The following is a 22,269-nucleotide window of genomic DNA, read 5'->3' on the forward strand; positions in this document are numbered from 1 at the left end:
AGAATGTAACTCAACCTATGTCCTGCCATGTTAGTTTCCTTTTGCTGGGGCCTTTTAAAACAAAAGAGAAATACAACTGGAATTCTGCGCCTGTAGTCTAAAAGGACACCGTTCATTCATTCTACTACCTTGGAAGTCTACCACCTTGTCTGCAAGGCCAGCCCATCCATGAGGCCAACTGAAGCGGTCGCCTCAGGCAGTGCATTGATGAGGGACATGCATCTCTGTCTGCCAGTCTGCCTCCACTGCTTCTCCTTCTCCTTCCATCCCCTGGATTGGAAAAAGAGGAGGGGTGGAAAGAAAAAGGAAATGTTGCCTGGAGGAAAGTGCTGATCGAGAACATTGGAGAGTAGCAGGAACAGAGGCTGGCACATCAGTTAAGGAGGAGCAGCATGTGGCATATGCATATGGTAGCATATTCCATATTCCAGCATATGGCAGGAATAGTGTCTTCCCTTCTTACTGTCCATAGTCACTGCAGCAAAGACTGATGTACCTGTGGTGCTAGGCAAAGTGTGAAGTGACTCATGCGCAACTAGAGAGCATCCCGCTTAAGGAGACACTGTTCAGAGGGTTTGTCATTTCAAGTGAATCCTGATGGCTGTGGCACTTAGGGGAGAATAAACTGCAAAAAATAGTGCAGCTGCACAGCATCTCTGTTCAATTTCCATACTGCTGTGAAATCTCATTAAATTCTCATGTGTTGATACAACGCAGCTGCTTTTCATGGGGTGCTCCTGAGGTAAATTATTCAGCTGCTGCCCAGGCATGTTCTCATTTCAGACAGCTCTATACCTGCAGTCCTTAGACTAGTGTTTCTCAAACTGTGGATCGGGACCCACTGGGTGGGTCGCAAGCCAATTTCAGGTGGGTTCCCATTCATTTCAATATTTTATTTTTAGTATATTAAACTTGATGTTACTATGGTATATGACTGCATTTATGGAAATCACACATCTGTGCTTTTAACAGGCTACTATGTATATGGTTTTAACAATGCTAGTAAATGGGACTTACTCCTGGGTAAGTGTGGGTAGAACTGCAGCGTAGGACTGTTAAAAAATTTTCCTGCTTGGTGATGCCACTTCTGCCCCTGACATCACTTCCGGTGGGTCCCGACAGGTTCTCATTCTTAAAAGTGGGTTCCGGTGATAAAGTTTGGGAACCATTTACCCTAGTCAATCTCCTTCCAGGGCAGACCTTAGGTAGGATGAATGCAAGTGATGAATCAACCTGATATGGCTGAAATGTTTCTTGTATAGTTGTGTTTTCTTATTTGTCATCAGTAGTTATTACTAGTGACACCTCTGATTAAACCAACCACATCTTGTCTTATCTCAGAAGCTAAGCAGGGTCAGGCCTGGTTAATACTTGGATGGGAGACCGCTTGGGAATACCAGGTGTCGTAGGCTTCTACCATAGTCTTTCAAGACTGAAGGTTGCCAACCAGTAGTTATTAATAGAGCTGGCCTGAAATGGGTCCGTGTTCACCTTTCCTGCCCCATTTACAGGTGATGAAAAGGGGGGCAAGGGATAAAATGATGAGCAATGGGAGCAGCAGTGGCACTTCTCCTAGCAGCTGCTATTTTTTTTCCCCCATAAGCCCTCTCAGATTGACGCTATGTCATGCTGGAGCATTGTTCCAGGGCTTCTTGAGGGGAAAATGGAAGGCATGAGGCTTTGGGAGAAGGTGGGGGGATCACTGGGAAGACGCTACTACTGCAAAACAGTTGTGCTCTCGAAGGTAACCAGGAGCAGAGCCTTGTCTGTAGTGGCACCATTGCTATGGAATCCCTCCCAGGAGAATTACAAACTATGCCCTACCTGCAAGGCTTTCCAATGAGGCCTCAAGCCTTTCCTTTTTTTGTTGTGTTTTCCCCCAAGTGCCATTTGCAATGGCCATAAATCATCTACTGCTGCTGAAATGCTAGTAGCAGTAGACCCCAATAGGATTGGGCTGACTGTGTGATTGTTACAGATATTAGGAATATGTGCAATATAAATTTGTTCTTGTTCCAGTATAAGAGACGGAAACATTTTCTAGATTTGATGTAGGAGTGTGACTCTTCAGGCCTTTAGAGATAATATGAAGGGTTTTGTAGACTTTAAGATGTTCAGTTGTAGGTTGACATTTTGTGATTTTCTCTTGTACAAAGATTGACAAATCTTAGGGTTGTGGTGGTGATTGTTCATGATGGTTTTTCTGCACGCACACACACGCACACACAGAGCAAAACTACATGAAAAATGAACACATTTTTCTTCTGACTTCAAAAGGAGAAAATATACTAATGAACTCACAATTTGCCTTTACATGTGGATTTTCCTGATTTTTTTAAAATTAAGAAACAACCACCAGAACCCCATGTAGCTGCAAACTTGCTGATTATGTGAAGAATTAGCTGCATAGCCAGCTCTTAGAAAGACAGAGGGAAGCATCTGGGAAAAATAGATGTCATGAATTATAAAAGAACATTTTAAAATTAAAATACACTCTCTGGTAGTGATAAGGGTAATGGGGGAGGGAGGAAAATGTACTGACACTTTTTTGTTCTTTTTTCTGCTGCCTGCTCCCCTGTTAAGAATATAAGAACTGCCTGTCATGATAAGGCCAAGGGTTTTTCTCATCCAGCATCTTGTTTCCAATACTGACTATCTGGACACCGCTGGGAGACTCATGAGCAGAGCATGACCGAAAACTGTTGTCACATAACAGCAAAGAATCAAAAGGTCCCTGGTTCAAATGTTTGTTTTAGTCATTTGATCGTTTTTATTCCACCTTACCAATCTCAAAAGGAAGAGCTCAAGGTGGCCTGCATAACTAAAAGCAATTATACAGTAAAAACAATCAACAATTCAACATCATGGAGTGGAATGACCAACAAGAACAGAACTGAGCACTTCTTCCCATCCTAATGACAAGTTATATTTCTAGGGGACAGCTATCAAGGGGACAGCTTCCCTGGCATTTTCCTTAAGACCCTATAGAGCAGGGGTAGCCAAACTTGCCTAACATAAGAGCCACACAGCCCAATCCTATCTACACTTTCCTGGGAGTAAGCCCCATTGACTCTAATGGGACTTACTTCTGAGTAGACATGCATAGGATTGCACTGTAGTGTTGCAATACTATGTACACCTTCCTTAGAGTAAGCCCTGTTGAAGATAATGGGACTTACTTCTGAGTATCTAAGTGTAGAATTATACTCTTAAGTGTTCTCAAAGGAGTTCTGCTTATCTTTACTTGGTAATACAATTGGGGAGGGGGGCTTAAACTACTCCTTTTTCTAGATGACGCAAGTCATGGAGGGTCAAGTTGATTTCTGCCTGCACAGCCCCATCATGACTTCTAGATGTTTTTTATCACATCACGTGATGGAATGCAGGGAACAGTTTTTTACAGAGAGATGAATAATAATTTATACTTTCATTGCTTCTGCTTCTTGGCATACACAGCTACATTTTTTTTCCTTAGCTCTGAAATCTGGCCAGCTCTCAGCTTACTTTATTCTGCTTCCCCAGCTCCTCTTCCATGTCAGACTGTGTGTACAACAGCCCTTCTAGTGTCTGTGGTGTGCTGGGAGTTGTTGATCTTTAGAAAGGGCAGCTAATTAAGCAATTCTGCCACCCACCCCCATGACTGACTAATTCTGGCTTCGGAAAGGCAGAAGCCAGGCAGTGCCTTAGATTTCTCCAAGAAATACTATTAACAAGGAAGGGTCCGGTGATAGCTACAGATGTTATCCTTTGTCTACAGCATGCCTGTCTGCTAATTCTTAAGAGGCTGTTAATGCTAAAGTGAAAACACTAGAAAAAAGTCAAGCCAGGCTCTGGGCACAGAGGGTTTATTTTACAATGCAGAAGGGGAGCTTTGCACGATTGCATGGGTGATGCTGACATACCTATTATATATCACCCCATCCATCAGTGAATAGATGGGGTACCTGATGCTGCAGCACAGATGAAGCTAAGGAGGTGTGGACTTTGGATGAAGGACCACTGGGAGCTAAATGTAGAAATGATAGACATGTATAATAATTTTATTTTTTACTCTTATATAATGAGAATTTTCAGATAGTGCTTAGGTTTGTTTGTCGAACATGGGCAATCCTGATTGCATTCATCTGTGTTGCATTTATCGGTGTTACTGTGTGTAACAGTACCCATATTGTTCCCATTTTATTCATAGGGTCCTAACTGGGCCTTACCCAACTGGAGATGTTCAAATGTCCCCTGAAAATTTTTACTTGTCTTACAGAAATTTATTAGGCATCTATTGAAAATTCTCAGATGTTTGTCTCTAGGAGGAACCCCAAAATTCATTTGGGATATTGGCCAATTCCATTTGCCTTGTTGTACAAGCTTGTCAGTTGCTTCCTTTAGTTAGTTTTACACACTTACGTTGTGCTCACAGTTGCACTTCATCATGGGTTGGGTAGTCTCAAAGATATGTAAACTGTAGCTCTTCTGTACTTGGAGGTGGTAGTTTAAAACAAACGGTGTTTTAAAACAAAAGAAGTTGGGGAATAGAGAATATTCCTTTCCCTGGTGCTGTACACTTTCCAAATGCATCTCAATGCATATCTGTCATGACATCCGTGCTGATATCAAGGGACAGCCCAATCCTAAACCCCTGCAGTGCCCAGGGGAGTAGCAGTGCCAAAATGGTCCTGTTGCATCATATGGGGCTGGGACAGCCACCAGAGTCTCCTTGGGGTAAGAGAACATTTGCTCTCTTAACCCAGATAGAATGCAGCCAGCAGCAATGGGTCTTGCCGCAGCTATTTAGCTGGCTCAGAACCAAGGAGGTCTGTGTTGGGTTTTCTGGCCAAGGAGGGGGCATAGGACTTGGCAGCAGAGGCTGCTACCATCCCTACCCCACTCCTGGGCCTGATCCTTTCAGCTCATCCTCCCCCCGCCCAGTTCTGCCCCCTCCCCACCTCTCCCCGCCCTCTCTTCGCCCCCAAAACCCTCACCTCTGAGGACTTGCTGCCGGAGCCATTCCAGTATCGTCTGCTCAGCACTGAGGCCCAGTGCCAACTGGCACTGGCCTCACCGCCAGCCCAGCCAGCTTATGACTGGCACAGGAGTGCCTTAAGACACTTTTGCAATGGCGGTTGCTGGGGCAGCGTGACATCTGTTCACACTACCCCAGAATAGGATCAGGCTCTAAGTTAGCCTGCAATTCTGGGACACTTGACTACTTTGATAATGTACTACATTATCTTGAATAGCATCTTGAATTCTGCTATGGCGGCCTGAGCCAAATATGTATGCCCTGTCTGCAAGCCTGCAGTTGTAACCCTCCATGAGGGAAGAAGGAAATAATTCTCATTAGCAGCAGCAGCAGCAGCATCAAAGTGCTGAAGTGACCACGTTTCAAATGAGATTTGGCTTGTAACCGTTGTGGGATTCAGCAGGTGATGGGAAAAACTGCACCTGTGAAACTTGTGTCTTCAGAGATCGTAAAAGGACAGAAATCAAGTATAATTTGGAATGCAGTTCCCTCTACTCGATTGAAAAAAAATCTGGTGTGCAGCTGCTCAGTATGTTTGTGTTCTGGATTGCTTACTTCATTAAGCCTAATCCAAAAGCTGTGATTTAATGGGGTTGTAATTGGGCTGTGTGTGTGTGTGACAATAACATACGTTTACTGTAGAAATGGTTATTTTACAGGCAGTGGGTTTTCAGCTACTAGAGATACACAGTCAGTAGGAGGAACAGATGTCTTGATTATAAACATGAATGAACAAGTGAAACAAGTGGAGAATTTGCACAGAATGCAGACTACCTTCTGGGGGGGCATTAAAATTGTACATAACGTTTTGATGAGTATTTCTCAGTATTAATTTATTTCATGACCACGCTTAGAGTGTTTTCTACCTCTGGCACAATGCATTATTGATCCTATTATCTCTTCTTTTATTACCAATAGAAGCTCTTCAGTTATGCAGTCCTTTCATAAAGAGTTTTTGTGTAATCATTAAGATGGGATGTGGAATCTTAAATAACCATGTGTGTGCATGTATTTTACCACAGTGCTAAGGGCCCTTCTTGAATTAATTTGACTGTGACTCAATTAAGAAGTCAAGGAAAGTCACTTAACACAACCAGAGAGTGGAAGAGAGGCCATCGTGTCACCCCAGTGTCTTCCTTGGTCACAAAGAAAGCACAAACCATGCTTCTTATTCATGGTTGAAATCTGTTATACATTGCTTCAGGAGATCACGGGATCAAAAATTGGAGTATAAATCTGTACAATTAAATACTAATAGTAAGAGATGGAAAATAGTTTCTCCCTTGATATTAGTCATGCAGATGAAGTCTCTTAGAAAAAGACTTCTACATAGTAATACTAATAGCCTAATCCCTTAAAGTGCTGACAGGATACCCCAGCTAGGACGCCACATCCTTTAAAACACTGACAATGTCTCAGGATATCCATATCCTGGAATTTTCTGACAAAACTGGCAGTTTCAAAAGGCTGTTTTATGCCATGTAAACATTGAGCAGCAAGATGCTTCTTACACTACAGAAATAGTTGTGTGAATTGTTCCAGATGTCCACATGTCCAACACATGTTCACGTGACCTCCATCCAGGGTTCTAGAAGCCAAGGATGTATGAGAGGAAATGGTTTAACCATACAGCTGGAAGCAACCAGTTTCCAAAATGCACACTATTAAAAGATATAGTTGAACGTGCCAAGTGTTCCATTTGGAGATCGGAGAAATGAGAAGGTTGTGAGACCAGAAACCACAGAACATTTGATGCAAACAGAATTCTAAGGTTGAGGGTGTTTACCTGAACTTCTCCAGACTTCCAGTGCATTCACCAAAGCAGATGCTCACAGGATTTTACAACTCACCCTGCTGACAGATGGAGTTTACACAGAAGGGAAAACACTCTTATTAGAGTTTGTTGGTTTGATATTTGATTTCAGCCAAAAACAGGAAGCAAAGATTTTACTTGTTAAAAAATATCCAAACCACAATGGTCAACCATTGCCAATTTCTAGTGACGCAGAGTCACTCTTCCTTCAGCACAACTTGTATCACACGTGGGTGGGGCTCATGTGAGCTTTAAAGAAATCTACCAAAAAGATGCTTTTTTATAATATAGATGGAGATGCTTCTGATGTAGAAGTCTCCAGTTTCTTCCCAGAATTCGGAATTCCAAATTACCTGATTAGGATCCCAAACCTACACCTCCCCCTCACTGGTGCAGCAATGCCGAACCTTCCTTTACCCCTCCATAAGCCTCCCATGCTTCAGGGGGTCTCCTTGAACCTGCACCAACTCTTTAGCTGCTCCAGTCGTAGGAGAGAAAGCAGGCAGGGGTGGCTGCCAAAAGGGAGGATAGGATTCGGTGCATATGACAGCTGCTGGATCCACCCCCTCCTGCAGCCTCCCTGCCTTGTTCCTTCCCCCTCCCTGCCCCATTTCATCCTCTCTGCCCCCATATTGCCCTCTTAGTGCCAACACCACTTGGGCCATTAGACGTTAAAAAGTGCACCTTTGGTCATTAGAGGTTAAAAAGCCATTAGTCAGTCCCTGACTTAGATGCCCCAACATGTACAGCTGCAAAGTGCATCTGGCTTTCTGCTCTTGTGCAGGGGTGAAAATGCTATTCCAACTTCCAGACAAACAGAACCAGGACATAAGTTGAGGACTACCTGTATATGCATGCATTGAGAGCATAGAGGGAGAAAAGCTTTTCAGGCTCCAATTCCAGAATTAAGATTAGAAATTCTCCTTCTTGTACTGGAATTCTACCAGAGTGGAACAAAAGGCAGGACAAACTAGAGGAACAACAAAGGAAGGGAGCAGGGGAAACAGGCTCATCCTAAACATTAATGATGACCTAGCCACTCTATCAAATCCCTGCCCTCCATATAAGGCGGAGAAGGGCCCTGAAGCACAGACCAATTCTACTTATATAGTGAGTGATTGCTTAATGCCTTGTCTTGCTGCACAGGATCAGAGGTGAGCTGTTTGCATGTTTAATTGAGGTGTCGGAATATGTAATGAGACATAATTCAAGCAAGGACACTGGAGGATGAATGTACTTCTCCCGGTTATAATGACTTCAGACACATACTGAAGCAATGCACCAGTCAGAGATAATTTGTGAGCACTTTCTACACGGTGAACAGTTGATGTGCCATGACATGAACAATTAAGAAATCTTTATTAATGGCCTGACTTATGAACCTCTGCACTGTCACGGGATACTGTATGATTGGCTGCAATGAGACTCTGCAGAGAGCTGGCATAGCATACTGGTTAATGGCAAATGGGGACCTGTGGGCACCTACCATGAAGGTCTAAGGGAAGTGGAAGGGCAAACAAGCGCAGCACCCGGCAGTTAGTGACAGTACCCTACTCTCCCTACTCCTTACTGGTTAACTGGGAATACTCAAGAAAAAGCAGGTGTTCACTGCTACCACCCAAAGTTGGAAAGTCCAGGCAGAAAGAGCCCACCTTGAAAAAGCCTGTCTCCCAGGTTCACAGAGCACTCCCCAATTCAACCAGTAATGATGGTCTGAGGAAAATGAGTGAGTCTATATTCACTCATTGAGTGAGTCTATATTCACTCAATCCTCAGGAGTGAATATCGACCAGGTAGGTAAAACAGCAAATATTCTGTATTAATATTCTGTGTTAAAGGACTGAGAAAACAAGCCAATGGATGGAAACAGGCAAGGGTTAAAAGCTGATCATCTGGCACATGGAGAAAGGGGGGAAAACAGGATCAAATCATGATGTGCATCAACAAGCAAAGAAAGACTATTGGAATTCTGTGTCTGGGCACATGATGTTGGACTAAGGGGTCTTTATTTGATGATGTATTGGTTCAAGTTTTGGTTATTTATTTATTTTTTAAAGAGAAGAAAGCGGGTGGGGAGTTAAAGTTTAGCCCAGAGGTTAAAAAGCAAGCTAAAAACTAAACCTAGCCCTGATGTGGCCCAGGGTTCTGGTCCATACACTCACATATTTGAGTGTGCGGGACTGCAGCCTTATGACTGTAGCTCAGGAAGTCGGGGTAACAGGCAGGGTGACCATCAGCCCAGCTCAGCAGCTGAGAGTTGGGATAGCAAAGGTGGGCTGAGTTGTGAGATTGCAGGGAGAATTCTCAACAAAATTACTTCCCTTGGATTTCCTTAAAAGATTCTAAATTTTTATTTTCCTAAATCACAAGATTGCATTTCGAATTTTGATTCTATTGGGTTTATTTCTGTTGGGTTATTTTGTGGTTGTTCTTTGGTTTGTTTGTTTTTTGTTTGAAAAATCAAAGGGTGTGATGTTGGCATTGCATTTCAAAACTATGGCTGAATTTTGGACTTCGTACAAAAGGTTCATTTGAGATTGAGTTCTGAACAGGGGCTTATGGGGAGACAGTTGCGTGACCATTTCGTCATCAGCTGTTACAGGATCCATTCAAACCAAATTCTCAATGTACCAATGTGGTCGTGTGAATCAGTGCATTCCGTCTTTCAGGTTGCGTGCAGGAGGAGCAGTGTTTTCAGATTTTCATGTATGCTCCACTGGGCCATCAAGTGAAGAAGAGCATTTGTAGACATGGTGCCAAAACTGAAAATTGTCTTCCAGCGCAGACAAATGAGCAGTTATCAGCACACTCCTATGCGTGTCTACTCAGTAAGATCCACTGAGTTTAATGGGACTGACTCCCAGGTAAATGTGTTTAGGATTGCAGCCTATGGGTCAGAACTTCAACTGAAGTTGGTTTTGCTTCTTTCCCACAGCTCTTGTCGTGCGATTTCTGACAAAGCGGTTTATATGGGAGTACGATCCGACTCTTGGTGAGTTGTGTTTTATTGCCACTATCTCAGTATACTACAGGACGTGTTAGAATGACAACTGATAGTACTTTAGGGGCTGGAGCTCTGTGGCAGACCACATGCTATGCATGTAGAAGGTCTGCACCAGCGAGGGAGGAGTTAGGATAGGACTGAGCTCTAAATCTCTTGTTACCCTCACTCTGAATGCCTACCAGTTGTTGTCAGGGCAACTGGGCCAGTACTTTGTTACTAGAAATCCTGAAGCAGCTCAGTGTATTGTGCCCTTGTGAACACTTTTGAACACCTCTTTGAAAAGTCATCTCCTGAAAAATATTTCCAGAAGAGACACTGCATTTTTTGCTATTTGTATTTTTGCAAGAGACGGGGGAGGGGGAGAGAGAGAGAGAGACTCTCAAGCATGATTTCTGGCTCTTCAAGCTGCACATAAGTGTGAAAGTGTGCACACAGTGCTTGGTTGAATCTCAGGAGGATTGGAAGCTGACCTGAATTTCCAATGCTCATGCACCCTTCTCTTCACGAGTAGCAGAAGCCGAATAAAACTGAAGGAACCAGTGTGCCAAAGTTGGTTTAATTTGCATAAGACATTGAAGAATTCATCTTTCTGTAACACAAAATTTGAATTGTCTTGGCACATGACTTTGCTTATTTTTAAAAAATCAAACAATAGTATTATTAAGAATAATATAGACTATGAAGGATATGTATAGACTGCTTCCCAACAACAACAGAATCCACAAAGTGGTTTTCATAGCAAATAGTTTCCTGCCTGCAAAGGCCTCACAATCTAAAAAGATGCTGAAGAGACACCAGCAAAAAAAGATGCTATGTTGGAGTGAATGGTGGTAGTTGCTCTCCCCGGTAATGTTAGAGGAGCACCACTTTGAAAAATACCTCTTTGCCCAGGTAGCAGGGGTTTGTTCACACAGGGAATACATATCCCTGTCCAACAAGAATGTCAGGCAGCCCAATCCTGAGCTGCCTGGGGTGCAGGGCTGCAGTGGCGCAGAAAATGGCTGCTGCCACATCCTGCGTGCTTTGGGCAGCTGCTGGCAGCTCTTCGGGAGAAGGGGATTTTGTCCCCTTCCCCCAGGTAAAGAGAATAGCCCTGCAATGAGGCTACTCGATTCACCACCAACGAGAATATCAGCGATGCATCTAAAGCCTCCGTGTCAGGCGATGAGCCCAACATGGAGGCTTTGGATCTCGTGGAGGCTCCCTCCCTACTCCCTCCCCCCGGCACATCTACTCCCACCCTCTCCCAGCCTCCCACCTCCCTGGAATGTCTCCTCCCCGCCCTCTCCCCGCCTTAGGCCCACTTTCCCCCTCCCTGGAACGCCTTCCCCCACCTCCCCCCTTGTCCCCACTTACCTCTCCACTGCTTGGCAGTTCGTGCAACCGCAGAGCAGCAGAGGTCGGGCGCCCGCCCAGCGGTAGCCCAATGCCAGCCAGCACTGAGCTACTACCAGCACTCGCCTGGCACTTGGGCCCGCAAATGTGCCTTATGGCACTTTTGTGACAGTGTGCACCAGCAGTGAGTCCGTGCGCTGTACTCAAGATCGGGCTCTTAAGCTGGCAGTGTAATAAAAACTGCCCTGATAGTTTTGCAGATGAGCCAAGCCACACATTGCTAGAGTACTGTCCTCGGCCGTGACACTAGCCAATGGGACTGTTTGGTCTGGCTGAACCTCCAACAAGGCATTTATATTTAGAGTATGATACCAAATCAGTTAACCAAACATTCACCAAAGTAGTCTTGTCTTTTCTTGATGATTCATATACGCCAAGCTGCTATAAAACCCCAAATGGTCTGACCTTCCAGTTGTGGTCCAATTCAAAATGAACAGTGCTGTAGCCTGTTCAAGTGGAGTCAGAATTTGTCTTCTTATTTTTCTGGCAATTCTTCCTGACTCGTAACATATGGCATGAAAGTCACATACTCTTCAGACCAAGTACAATTTAGCTGATCTGTGAGTAGCTGCCAAATTGACTAAAAATAAGCCTGTGCTCAAGCACACCAGTGGCGGTTTTGCAAAGTAAGCTATTCATTTTTAACTGCACTTTTAAGTCTCTTCCCTTTTCCCCCTTCTAAATGGTCCCTTGTGGCATTTGGTTTGTTACAATGACAGCTGTACAGGATTATGGTACACAGCAAGATACAAAGAAGGGACATTACTTTTGGTCTTTAAAAAAGTGTTTGGACTTCCCCCAACACAGATTACTAAGACATTTTATTTCCTTCCGAAACCGCTGGGAAATAGCCATGTTGTCTTTTCAACGTAGGACCAGTTTCTAAAATCATTTACATCAGTGTGTAAGAATGGCATAAACGGGGAGTTGCTTGCAATAACAGTTTGCTCAAGGAAATGTCAAAGAGATGCCACATTGACCCACGAAACAGAACCCTGCAAAGGTTGTGCAGTTCAGAAGAAGATCTGTGTCAGTCTTCTTGCAAGCTTCTGACTCGGTTTTACCACCATCTGCCGGAGGCTTTCCTGTCTTCTGCTGAGCTTCTGAATTTAAGAAGCTCCTGGACACAACCAGAGATGCTCCCCAATCTCATCTGGGAGCCTTTCTGAGGCCCTCAGAAACCACACACAGCTGCTAAGGGCCTCAGAAAGGCCTCCAGAGATGCCAGGAAGGCACTTCCTGTTTGGGAAAACCCCGTAAGTGCCCTTCTGGCAAATCCAGCAGCCTTTGGGAGAGCCTGTAGAGATCTCTGTGGGTCTCAGAACACCTTGGAGAACAACCAGAGAACATCTCCTATCATGTCCAGTGGTCCTATGGATCAGACCAACAGATTTGTTTATCCATGGATTTCACTATTCACAGGGGTTCAGGAAAGATCCCCTGTGGATACAAAGGATTCAATTCTATTTCTCTTCATGGAGTATATAGTAGGAAAACATGACCTGTGGAAAAGAAATATAAGTTGAAATCCATTAAAAAGTGCAGAGTATCTTTCTCGGGTGGTAGAGGAAATTGAACAGTGCCCCTGAATTCTATGGCAGAGTACAGAGCGTCCCCTGTGTCATTAATGGCACACAGTGGGGAGAGGATTCAGATTTTCATAGCTAAATAACGTTAGAGAGCAGTACGTATTCTCACTGCTCTTCTACCATGACCTGCCCCCAAAGACATCGTTTTCAGTTGTCAGAAGAAAGGGGGTGGGAGAATATGGGAGTAACTTGACTTCATACAAATTTAATACCTTCTATTGAAGCCTCCTCCCCACTCCTCTCTCCTACGGCGTAGGGAATTGGCATAGCATACATTATGGAAATAAGCGAGGGAAGCATTCATTTTTGATTTCTTCTGTATCAGCATGGAGGCAGATGGACATTGCCTAGGGCTCCCTCAGAACGGAGTTTACTGCTCCAGATTCAAAAAATCTATCCCAGGGGGTTTGGAGTGAGCAGAGCAAAAGCAGGTGAAGCAGCTTGAAGCAAATGTGAGAAGCACAAACCAAGTGAGGGGTTTTTCTTTCATGTCAGCCTTGAGATGTAGCGCTGCTTGGAGCCAAAATCAAGCTCAGTCTGTCAGGTAGTTTTTCTAAGCCTTCCTGTATTCCCCCAATGCCAAATAGCACTGAATAATGTAAGACTGCACATTATTAGAGGGAGCTGGAGGGATGCTTGCCAACACTATCAGTGGGGAGGGAACCTTTTTATTGTGGCCTCTTTTCCTCCTCCTCCTCTTTTCATCTGAAATACCCACCAGATGGTTTCAAAATGCAGGGCAGTTTAGAACTCTACTAACTCAGCTCAGCCCTTCCTACTATGCCTTCTCTCCTGCCTGCCCTTTCCCTGTGTTTTCTCTCCCACTGACAACATTAAGACTGTAAACTCCTCAGGGCGCAGACCTGTAATTCCTGTCTCCTCTTCCTGCTGTTGTTCTTTTAATTGCTTTGAACACACAAAGCTGGGTCTGTGCATTGGCCCTCTGCCCTAACTCTGTGCTGTCCTCCCTGGCAGAGAGCAGCTATCCAGGGTTGCAGGCAGGAGGTCTTTCCATCTCCAGTTTGGAGATGCCAGCACTGAACCTGGAATCATCTGCATGCTGAGCAGTGCTCTGCCACCGAGCTGGGTCCACTCCCCTAAGTACTAGATATATTTTGAGGGTGCTGTATAAACACCATAATTATAACTGTCCCTGTTTCCTCTATGGCTAAGTCAGGCCTGTAGCCAGGATTCTAGAGGTGGGGGGGGGGCGCGACTATTTTTTCAAGGGGGGCAATGATGTCAGGTATCTATACTGATAGGCAAAATGAAAGGATAAGTATGAAACATCAAATACCCGTAACTCCCCAAATTTCATGAAGAGAAAATAATGTGGGTTGTTTTTTTTGAAAGATGCATTCATTAGCTGTAAAGCAATGTAACAATAATTTGCATAGAATAAATGCATCTCTGCATGCAATGTAAAATGTATTGCCTATATAGAAATAACATGCAACATATCCTTTCATTTACACACCAGTGCAATACACAGGCCTGAAACCCTGCAAAACATATCATTCTGATGCAGGTAGTATTTACTTGTATTGAAGTGCCTATTTAACACCTATACAGCGCCTATCTAACACCTATATAGCACCTATCTAACACCTATGTAATGCCTATCTAGTACCTATGCAACACCTATCTAGCACCTATATAGCGCCTATCTAACACCTCTATAGCGCCTAACACCGACATAATACCTATTTAACACCTATATAGCACCTATTTAACACATATTTAGCACCTATCTAGCACCTATCTGACACCTATACAGCGCCTATATAACGCCTATCTAACCTATCTAGCGCCCGTTTAACACCTATCTAGCACCTATCTAATGCCTACGTAACACCTATTTAACGCCTGTATCACGCCTAACACCTATATAGCATCTATTTAACACCTATCTAGCACCTATATAATGCCTATCTAGCACCTATGCAACACCTATCTAGCACCTATCTAACACCTCTATAGCGCCTATCACCTATATAGCACCTACCTGACAACTACATAATGCCTATTTAATGCCTATATAGCACCTATTTAGTGCCTAGCACCTATCTGACACCTATACAGCGCCTATATAATGCCTAAAACCTATTTAGTGCCTATTTAACACTTATGTAGAGCCTATCTAGTGCCTATCTAGTGCCTATTTAACCTATTTAGCACCTATATAGCGCCCATCTAGCACCTACATAACACCTATCTAGCGCCTAGCACCTATATAGCGTCTATTTAACACCTATCTAGCGCCTATATAATCCCTATCTAACACCTATTTAACATCTATATAGCGCCTGTCTAGCACCTATCACCTATATAACGCCTATCTAGCACCTATCTAGCAACTATATAACATTTGTCGATGACACATTGCTGATGCATTGATACATATTAAAATAAAATTTATCTACTTTACATCAGAGCAAGAGGAAAGATATGCTAGTCAAATACAGTAATGTCATTGGAACACTAGTTTTTTTTACAATATTTATTGCTTTTAAAAAGCAAAGTACAGAAGATTTGAATTTACTGAATATACCTGGTTGAGCTGAATCCTCCCAGCTTTCTGAGTTGAATCTCCTTAGAACCAGCGGTGGATCCAGTGTCTGTATTTGGGAGGGGGCCATGAGCACTACCTTCAGAGCCCAGGTCAACCAGGCAGGTAGTTGGTAACCAACCTGGTTACCACTTCTGTGGACATTTGCTGGGCAGGCAGACCTAGGTCTGGGTTCCCACCTGGACGTGGAGCCCAGGTCTACCTGCTTGGGTAGACCTGGGCTCCTGATTGAGCTTACAGCCTACATAAGAACATAAGAAGAACCCTGCTGAATCAGGCCAAAGGCCCATCTAGTCCAGCTTCCTGTATCTCACAGTGGCCAACCAAATGCTTCAGGGAGCACAAAAGACAGCAAGACATAGCCTGCATCCTAGTGTCCTCTCCTGCATCTGGCATTGAGGTAGCCTACTTGTAAAATCAGGAGCTTGCACATACCTATCATGACTTGTAACCTGTGATGGACTTTCCTCCAGAAATTTGTCCAATCCCCTCTTTAAGGCATCTAAGCAAGTTGCCATCACCACGTCCTGTGGCAAGGAGTTCCACAGAATTACATGCTGGGTAAAGAAATATTTTCTTTTGTCCGTCCTAACTCTCCCAACACTCAATTTTAGTGGATGTCCCCTGGTTCTGGTGTTATGTGAGAGGGAAAAGAACATCTCTCTAGCCATCCCTTGCATAATTTTATATGTCTCAATCATGTCCCCCTCAGGCCTCTGTGGCTATTTGCTGAGTGGGTAGACCTGGGGTCCCACCTGGGCTTAGAGCCTAGGTCTACCTGTTTGGGTGGACCTGGGCTCCTGACTGGGCTGAAAGCCTCTGTGGCAGTTTGCTGTGTGGGTAGACGTGGGCTCCCATTCCAGCCAATCTCCTTGACACCTGCCCAGTGGGTGTTCCCCTGACACCTGATTTTGCTCTCCATCCTGGCGGGTGCCCTTTCCTGCTGGCAGGACAGTTGGGGGGGTATGCACCCATGGTCTCCCCCGGATCCGCCCCTGCTTAGAACCTTTCCCACACTCAAGTTCTTGGTTCCCTTTAGCTCAAATGCTTTCCATGTTTTCTCCCACCAAAAAAGGGTCTCCCCAGCCCCCAAGCAGCAGCCATTAATTTTAAAAGTGCATCTGAAAGGCAAGAACCTGCCCCCATGATTTCTCCAAACAGAAACATTTCTCCCTGCCCCCCCACAGCAGTACCATTATAGTAATTAGCATGTTCCACAGTAGAAGAAATAGCACCCTCCCTTCCCCCAGCCAGTACAAGTCAAGATCTCTCCCAACCTTCTTGTAGCTGCTCTTGACCAGCCCCGCTCTCCATGTGCTCTGGATGGGAGCAGGGTGACCAGAGGACATAACTTCCAAGGAGTCCCCCAGGACCTTTTTCTACTCACTCCACACAATGCACTCTCTCTCTCCTCCCCAATCCCTTCCAGAAGCACCTTCCTGTGCACCAAAAATGTGGCAAAAAGGGCTTCAAATCACCCCCAACTGACGCCAGATTAGATAGAGGACAGGTTTGCAAAAAAATGCTGGCGGGGGGGGGGCAAACTGCTGGCTGGGGGGGCAAAGCCCCCTGGTCCCGTCCCCCCAGCTACAGCCCTGGGCTAAGTGCTTCTTGAGGAGGGGAAGACACTGTGAACAAATTCTTCTCACCTATTTTTGAGCTTCAAGGAAAAAGAGAAAACAAATGCATTCACAAAGGGCTTAAGTCACATGATGACAGCAAAAAAGGCTTGAGAGTTGAAACATATCACCTGGGCCCAATGAGATCTGGGGCTACTTTTCTTGAATATACCATCCCATATGCTTCAACCACCTCTAGTGAGCGGGATCAATCCCTATTCCTATGTTGGGCTTTGGGAGAAGCCTTCCTAAAATTATGTTGGCATGAGTTGCTAGAACAGTCAGTCTTCGGGGTTTAATATCCTTTCCAGACTCTGAAGAAGTTAAATTTCTGAGAAGAGATGGTAGATACCACTTGACTCAGATACCTATCCATGAATTTTAAAGTGCCATATGAATCCAGCCTGTCATTTCACTCACTGGCAACACTCGTTTTGAACTGTCAGTTGGCAAGATAATTATCGCCCTTGTCAGCAGTAAGCCTCCTTGCATTAATGGCACATGTGGAGGGGTTGGGCAGGACAAGGCTGGCTAGTGATGCCCCCTCACATGCACGCAACAAGACACACTCTGATCATGCCTTGCGCATCCATATGTTCAGTGTTTGTCTCAAAGGGCAGCGCTGAATGTGAGAAGGATCCCTCCACTCTCCAAACCTGATTGTGTGGCTCCAGGTCTGAGAGACTTTTATGTCAGATGTCCCTAATGAGGTCTCCTCCCTGTGTGGGCCCACTTCCCATTTCCTTGTCCTCTCCCCTGGACCCAATTCCCACAGTCTCCCAAAGGGAGAGTGAGGTGAGCAGAGGCTCTTGTTCCATTTCCTCACTCCTCTCACTGCTCACTCACTCAAAGAAGGCAGGCAAATATTTGGTGGCAATGGAGATAAGGAACAGTAGCCCCCCTAGTGGCTCCTCATTGGGGCAGTGGGCCCCTCTCTTGAACCAGGGCCCCTGCAGGATGATGGTGACCTCAGCTGCTGAGGAGAAGCAGCAGCCATTACTACCTGCCTTATTACTTTTAGCAGCAGCAAGGATTGCAACCCCCTCTTTGGCACAACCAGTGACATGACAGAGAGCCTTGAAAATGGCACCCCCTGGAGCTGGAGCTAATCCTGACATCACAGATTCCCACTGACATGGTGTGAACTGGGGAATACAGGGGTTGAGTGCAGCACATGGGCCTCTATGTGCAACTGAGTCAGAAACTGAATTATTTTATAGGGTGTTCTTTGACCGTGTTGCACATATCAGCCCATGGGAGGCTTTTCAATTCTCTTTTCTTCTCACTGCTTCTCCTTTACAAAGACTTTGCATATCTGGCAATTTAGAAAATTAATTGGCAGGGAAGAAAGTACACAGCTGTGCCAACATAGCATAGCCTGTTGTGTTTTATTAAAAAGAAAGTAAATTAAACAATCTAGTATTTCATGTATACATCTAAATATTTAAAGTGTGAGATTTTTTAAAAGATTTATATCCCATCTTTCCAAAGTTCAGGATGACTCACAAAAATTCCTCTCCCAGTGGTTTCTCTGTTGGTGGTAATGACCCTAGTGGTAATGACCTCTCCCAGTGGTTTCATGTTGGTGTTAAACAGCAAGAAGGATAAGACAGAACTCTGCTACATTCTGATATGTCATTAACCCGAGTGCCAAACAGGAGTCCCCCGAACATTATTTCCTGGGACCTGTCAGCCAAAAAGGAGTGAAACCACTGAAAAACAGTGCCGCCAAGCCCCAACTCAGCAAACTGACCCAGAAGGACACCATGATTAATGGTGTTGAAAGCCGCTGAAAAGTCCAACAGGACAAATAGGAGCATATTCCCCCAGTCCAGTCTCCAGCGCAGGTCATCCATCAAGGCCATCTCTATCCCAAAGTCTGGTCTGAAGTCAGACTGATAGGGAATCAGATATCCATTTTATCCAACTCCCTCAGGAACTGAGGAGTACAAGAGGGATGAATGATCCAGAAACATCCACTGGTATGTGATTCCTAAAGACATCATAATAATAACGGGACAAAACTGTTGGAACTGTGAGGAGGTAAAGGATGCTATAAATGGTGGCCAGGAAGTACAAAATGCACTTTACCCCAATCATTTTCTTTTGAGCTGTAATTTATTTTTGTCATGGTTTTTCTAAGAGTCTACTTATCGTCATCAAGCCACTATTGACGATGAAGTGGTTTCTATGGAAATACTAGATACAGCTGGACAGGTAAGAACTCTACTGATCCCTATAATGTGGTACACAGAAAATATGATTAACATGGGGGGAAAGCATCCAGCACTGCTGGCACTGGATTGCTGGAGACCTTGAGGAAAAGCTTAGCACTGGGGCCCCCATGGTATCCCCACTCACCCCCGATGTCACACTGAGCACTACTACTGGTGCAGAATGTTCAGGTGTTCGCTTGACCAGGTGGGCCTTCTGATGATTATGGACCTCAGGCCAGTGCTCTACCTGCTCAACCCCTAGACCATTTCTGGTTTGCAGGTACTTGTGTATGAAATATTGGAAATTCACATTCCAGAGGAACACATTGTGTAGTGTTCACAAACCAATATTCTGAATCAGATAAAAAGGAAGGGAACCAACATTTTGTTTTCTTTACTTGTAGTTCAATCACTGTCGTTCTCAAAAGAAAGAGGGACAGATAGCTCAAGTAAAGACATGGAAGAACTTCATGCCAGGGGAGCGACACCCTGAAAGTCAATGTGAGCATGAAAGTTCAAGAGAGGTAGCCTCATTAGAGCCAAACTAGGCAAGATGATGGGGAATGCATGATCTGATAGTCCACAGGGGTGTCTTTTTTTTTAGTTCAAGTCTGCAGTAGGGTGGGCAGAGAATAAGATTAAGGAAGGGGCAGTAAAAGCTGCTACTGGCTCCATAGGGGAAATCTTAGAGTTTTATAAAGTGGCTTTTTGGAAGGATTTCTATTAGGAAAACGGTATGGGGGAAAGAATACAACACCATCGATGGAATAGGTGAGATTTATATTCTGCTGCTTACAGCAGGCAGCTGGTCAGTAGTATGACATTTTGTGCCATCAGTGACTAGAGCATACTAGAACTTAAAGGAAGCGATCCACAGCTGAACCCGAGCTGGTGGCATGTTTTAAATGGTCCAAAAATCCCCTCCCCAAAGTGTTAAAAGTTCTAAATATTAGTACTATTCCTTATTGTGTTTAATGTTGTCTCATTCATTCGGAAGTAGATCTTATGGTTCATATTGGGGAAAAAACTATTAGGTTTTTATCATGACATTATACAGAATAATGATGCTTCCTGCCACTGTGTGGGCTTGTTTTTCTGTAGTGCCTGGCTCTGTAAAACTTCCTGACCCTTTTATGGCAATATCCATAGGCAATATCCAAAACACAGTGGTACTAAATTGGAGCAGAAGTCTCTGCGCCCCCCCCCCCAAATCCCAACCATCTGTTTGTGTCTCATTGCCACCAACATTCTTCATGCATTTCTCATTTTCAAACAGGAAGATGCCATTCAGAAGGAAGGACATATACGATGGAGTGAGGGTTTTGTGCTAGTCTATGACATTACCGACCGAGGGAGCTTTGAAGAAGTCCTGCCACTTAAGAACTTGCTGGATGAAGTGAAAAAACCCAAGAATGTTACTTTGATCCTAGTTGGGAACAAAGCAGACCTGGACCACTCTAGGCAGGTCAGCACAGAAGAAGGGGAAAAGCTGGCCACAGAACTCGCGTGTGCATTTTATGAATGCTCTGCTTGCACAGGAGAAGGTAACATCATGGAGGCATTTTATGAGCTCTGCCGGGAAGTGCGACGCAGAAAGATGGTTCAAGGCAAGACCCGGAGACGGAGTTCCACCACTCATGTCAAGCAAGCAATTAACAAGATGCTCACCAAAATTAGCAGCTAAAATTATTGCCTTTTGCAAGGTTAATGTGGGGCAGAGTAATTTCAGGTGGAGGGGGATTACAAGGCCAGATTGCCATTCATCAACAAGATGGTCAAAGCTTTGCTCTGTGTATGTGTGTGTTTTGGTCTCCTTTTTAAACCATCACATTATTCTTCCTGATATAAAGAGAAGCCAAGCAAATTTTGGGGACTTGTGATATATGCTCTGCTGCAGTTTGGTTGATCACCAATTATCTAAAAATTAAAATCAATTCAAAGGGTAGCTTAGAAGATGCTGAATGTGTCTGGGTACTGCCACACTTCTCGCTCAGCACCTTCACAGGTCACTACTGTATGCTGACTTATCAGTAACAAATAGGTACTGTGTCTCTTGCCCAAGCCCTTATTGGGTGAAATGGATTACCCTTCACCATTAGTAACTTAACTGCAGTTCTCATGTATTCACTTGACAAAACACTCATCAGGAATGTCTAGCTCTATAATGAGAAGACTATCTGTATTCAGACAAAAGTCCAAGAAGGCAGGGAAGTTGTTTATGTGAATTCTTCACAGTGTTGTTTGGCTATTTCAGGCCACCAACTTACCAAGTGACTACATGTCAATTAGGGTAAGTTGCCACTTGATAAATGGTCCACTGTATTTACCTGTAGACAGTTTCGACGCTGGAGTCCTTAAAAGACAGACAGCCAGGCGCAATGTAGCAGTTTATGGATAGCATGGTAAATTGATTTTGTACCTTTAGCAGCACTATATTAATGCATGGTCAATGAAAAGACACTTCTGTTTGCAAGCCTATGCATGTCTACTCAGAAGTAAATCCCACTGAGCTTAATAGGACTTACTTCCAAGTAAGTATGTATATGATTGCAGCCTTGGCCATGCTTTCCTGGCCCATTTTAATGCCTACATTTTAGTAGAATGTCTGCTGAGTCAAACAGATCAGTGGAAGCTCTTTAGTAAGTTGCAAATGCTGCATTGGGCAGGAAAGAGTCCTTGTTTCTTTCAGAGGGGTTTGGCACTGTTCCTAGCTGGAGCATCTATGTCTCTCTTAAGCTAAAGAGTGGCTTAAAAACAAACCACTGCTTTTATAGAGCTGGTATTGGTGCATCATGGCAGCTCCTTTTTACCAGAGTTGTTTGTGGTACTCTATTGTTTGTTTGGATCAAAGGCTGTATTTTTTTTCCTAACATATGAGCTGATTATTAGAGATTATTTCAGGGGAGATGGATTTTGATTCAGTGAGAGGATTGGAATGTATGAGTGTTTTGAGTTTCTAATCTGCAATTCCGTAGTTAGTGACAGCACTGTACATCTCCTTCCTGGGTAGCAAATCAAAGCAGTCCCTAGAATTGGTTCATGTGTTT

At 44.3% G+C, this 22,269-nt stretch overlaps 1 protein-coding gene across 1 annotated transcript in view; it reads left to right on the forward strand.

Moving 5' to 3' along the window:
* RERG (RAS like estrogen regulated growth inhibitor) overlaps nt 1-20,906 on the forward strand; it is a 93,016-nt gene extending 72,110 nt beyond the window's left edge. Inside the window, exons 3-5 of the mRNA XM_066634310.1 lie at nt 9,766-9,822; nt 19,150-19,223; nt 20,499-20,906. Of these exons, the coding sequence (XP_066490407.1) occupies nt 9,766-9,822; nt 19,150-19,223; nt 20,499-20,906 (539 nt within the window). The remainder of the gene's footprint in view (nt 1-9,765; nt 9,823-19,149; nt 19,224-20,498) is intronic.
* Nucleotides 20,907-22,269: the final 1,363 nt, after the last annotated feature.

The sequence above is a fragment of the Tiliqua scincoides genome, chromosome 7, assembly GCF_035046505.1.
Source record: "Tiliqua scincoides isolate rTilSci1 chromosome 7, rTilSci1.hap2, whole genome shotgun sequence".
Classification (NCBI taxonomy): domain Eukaryota; kingdom Metazoa; phylum Chordata; class Lepidosauria; order Squamata; family Scincidae; genus Tiliqua; species Tiliqua scincoides.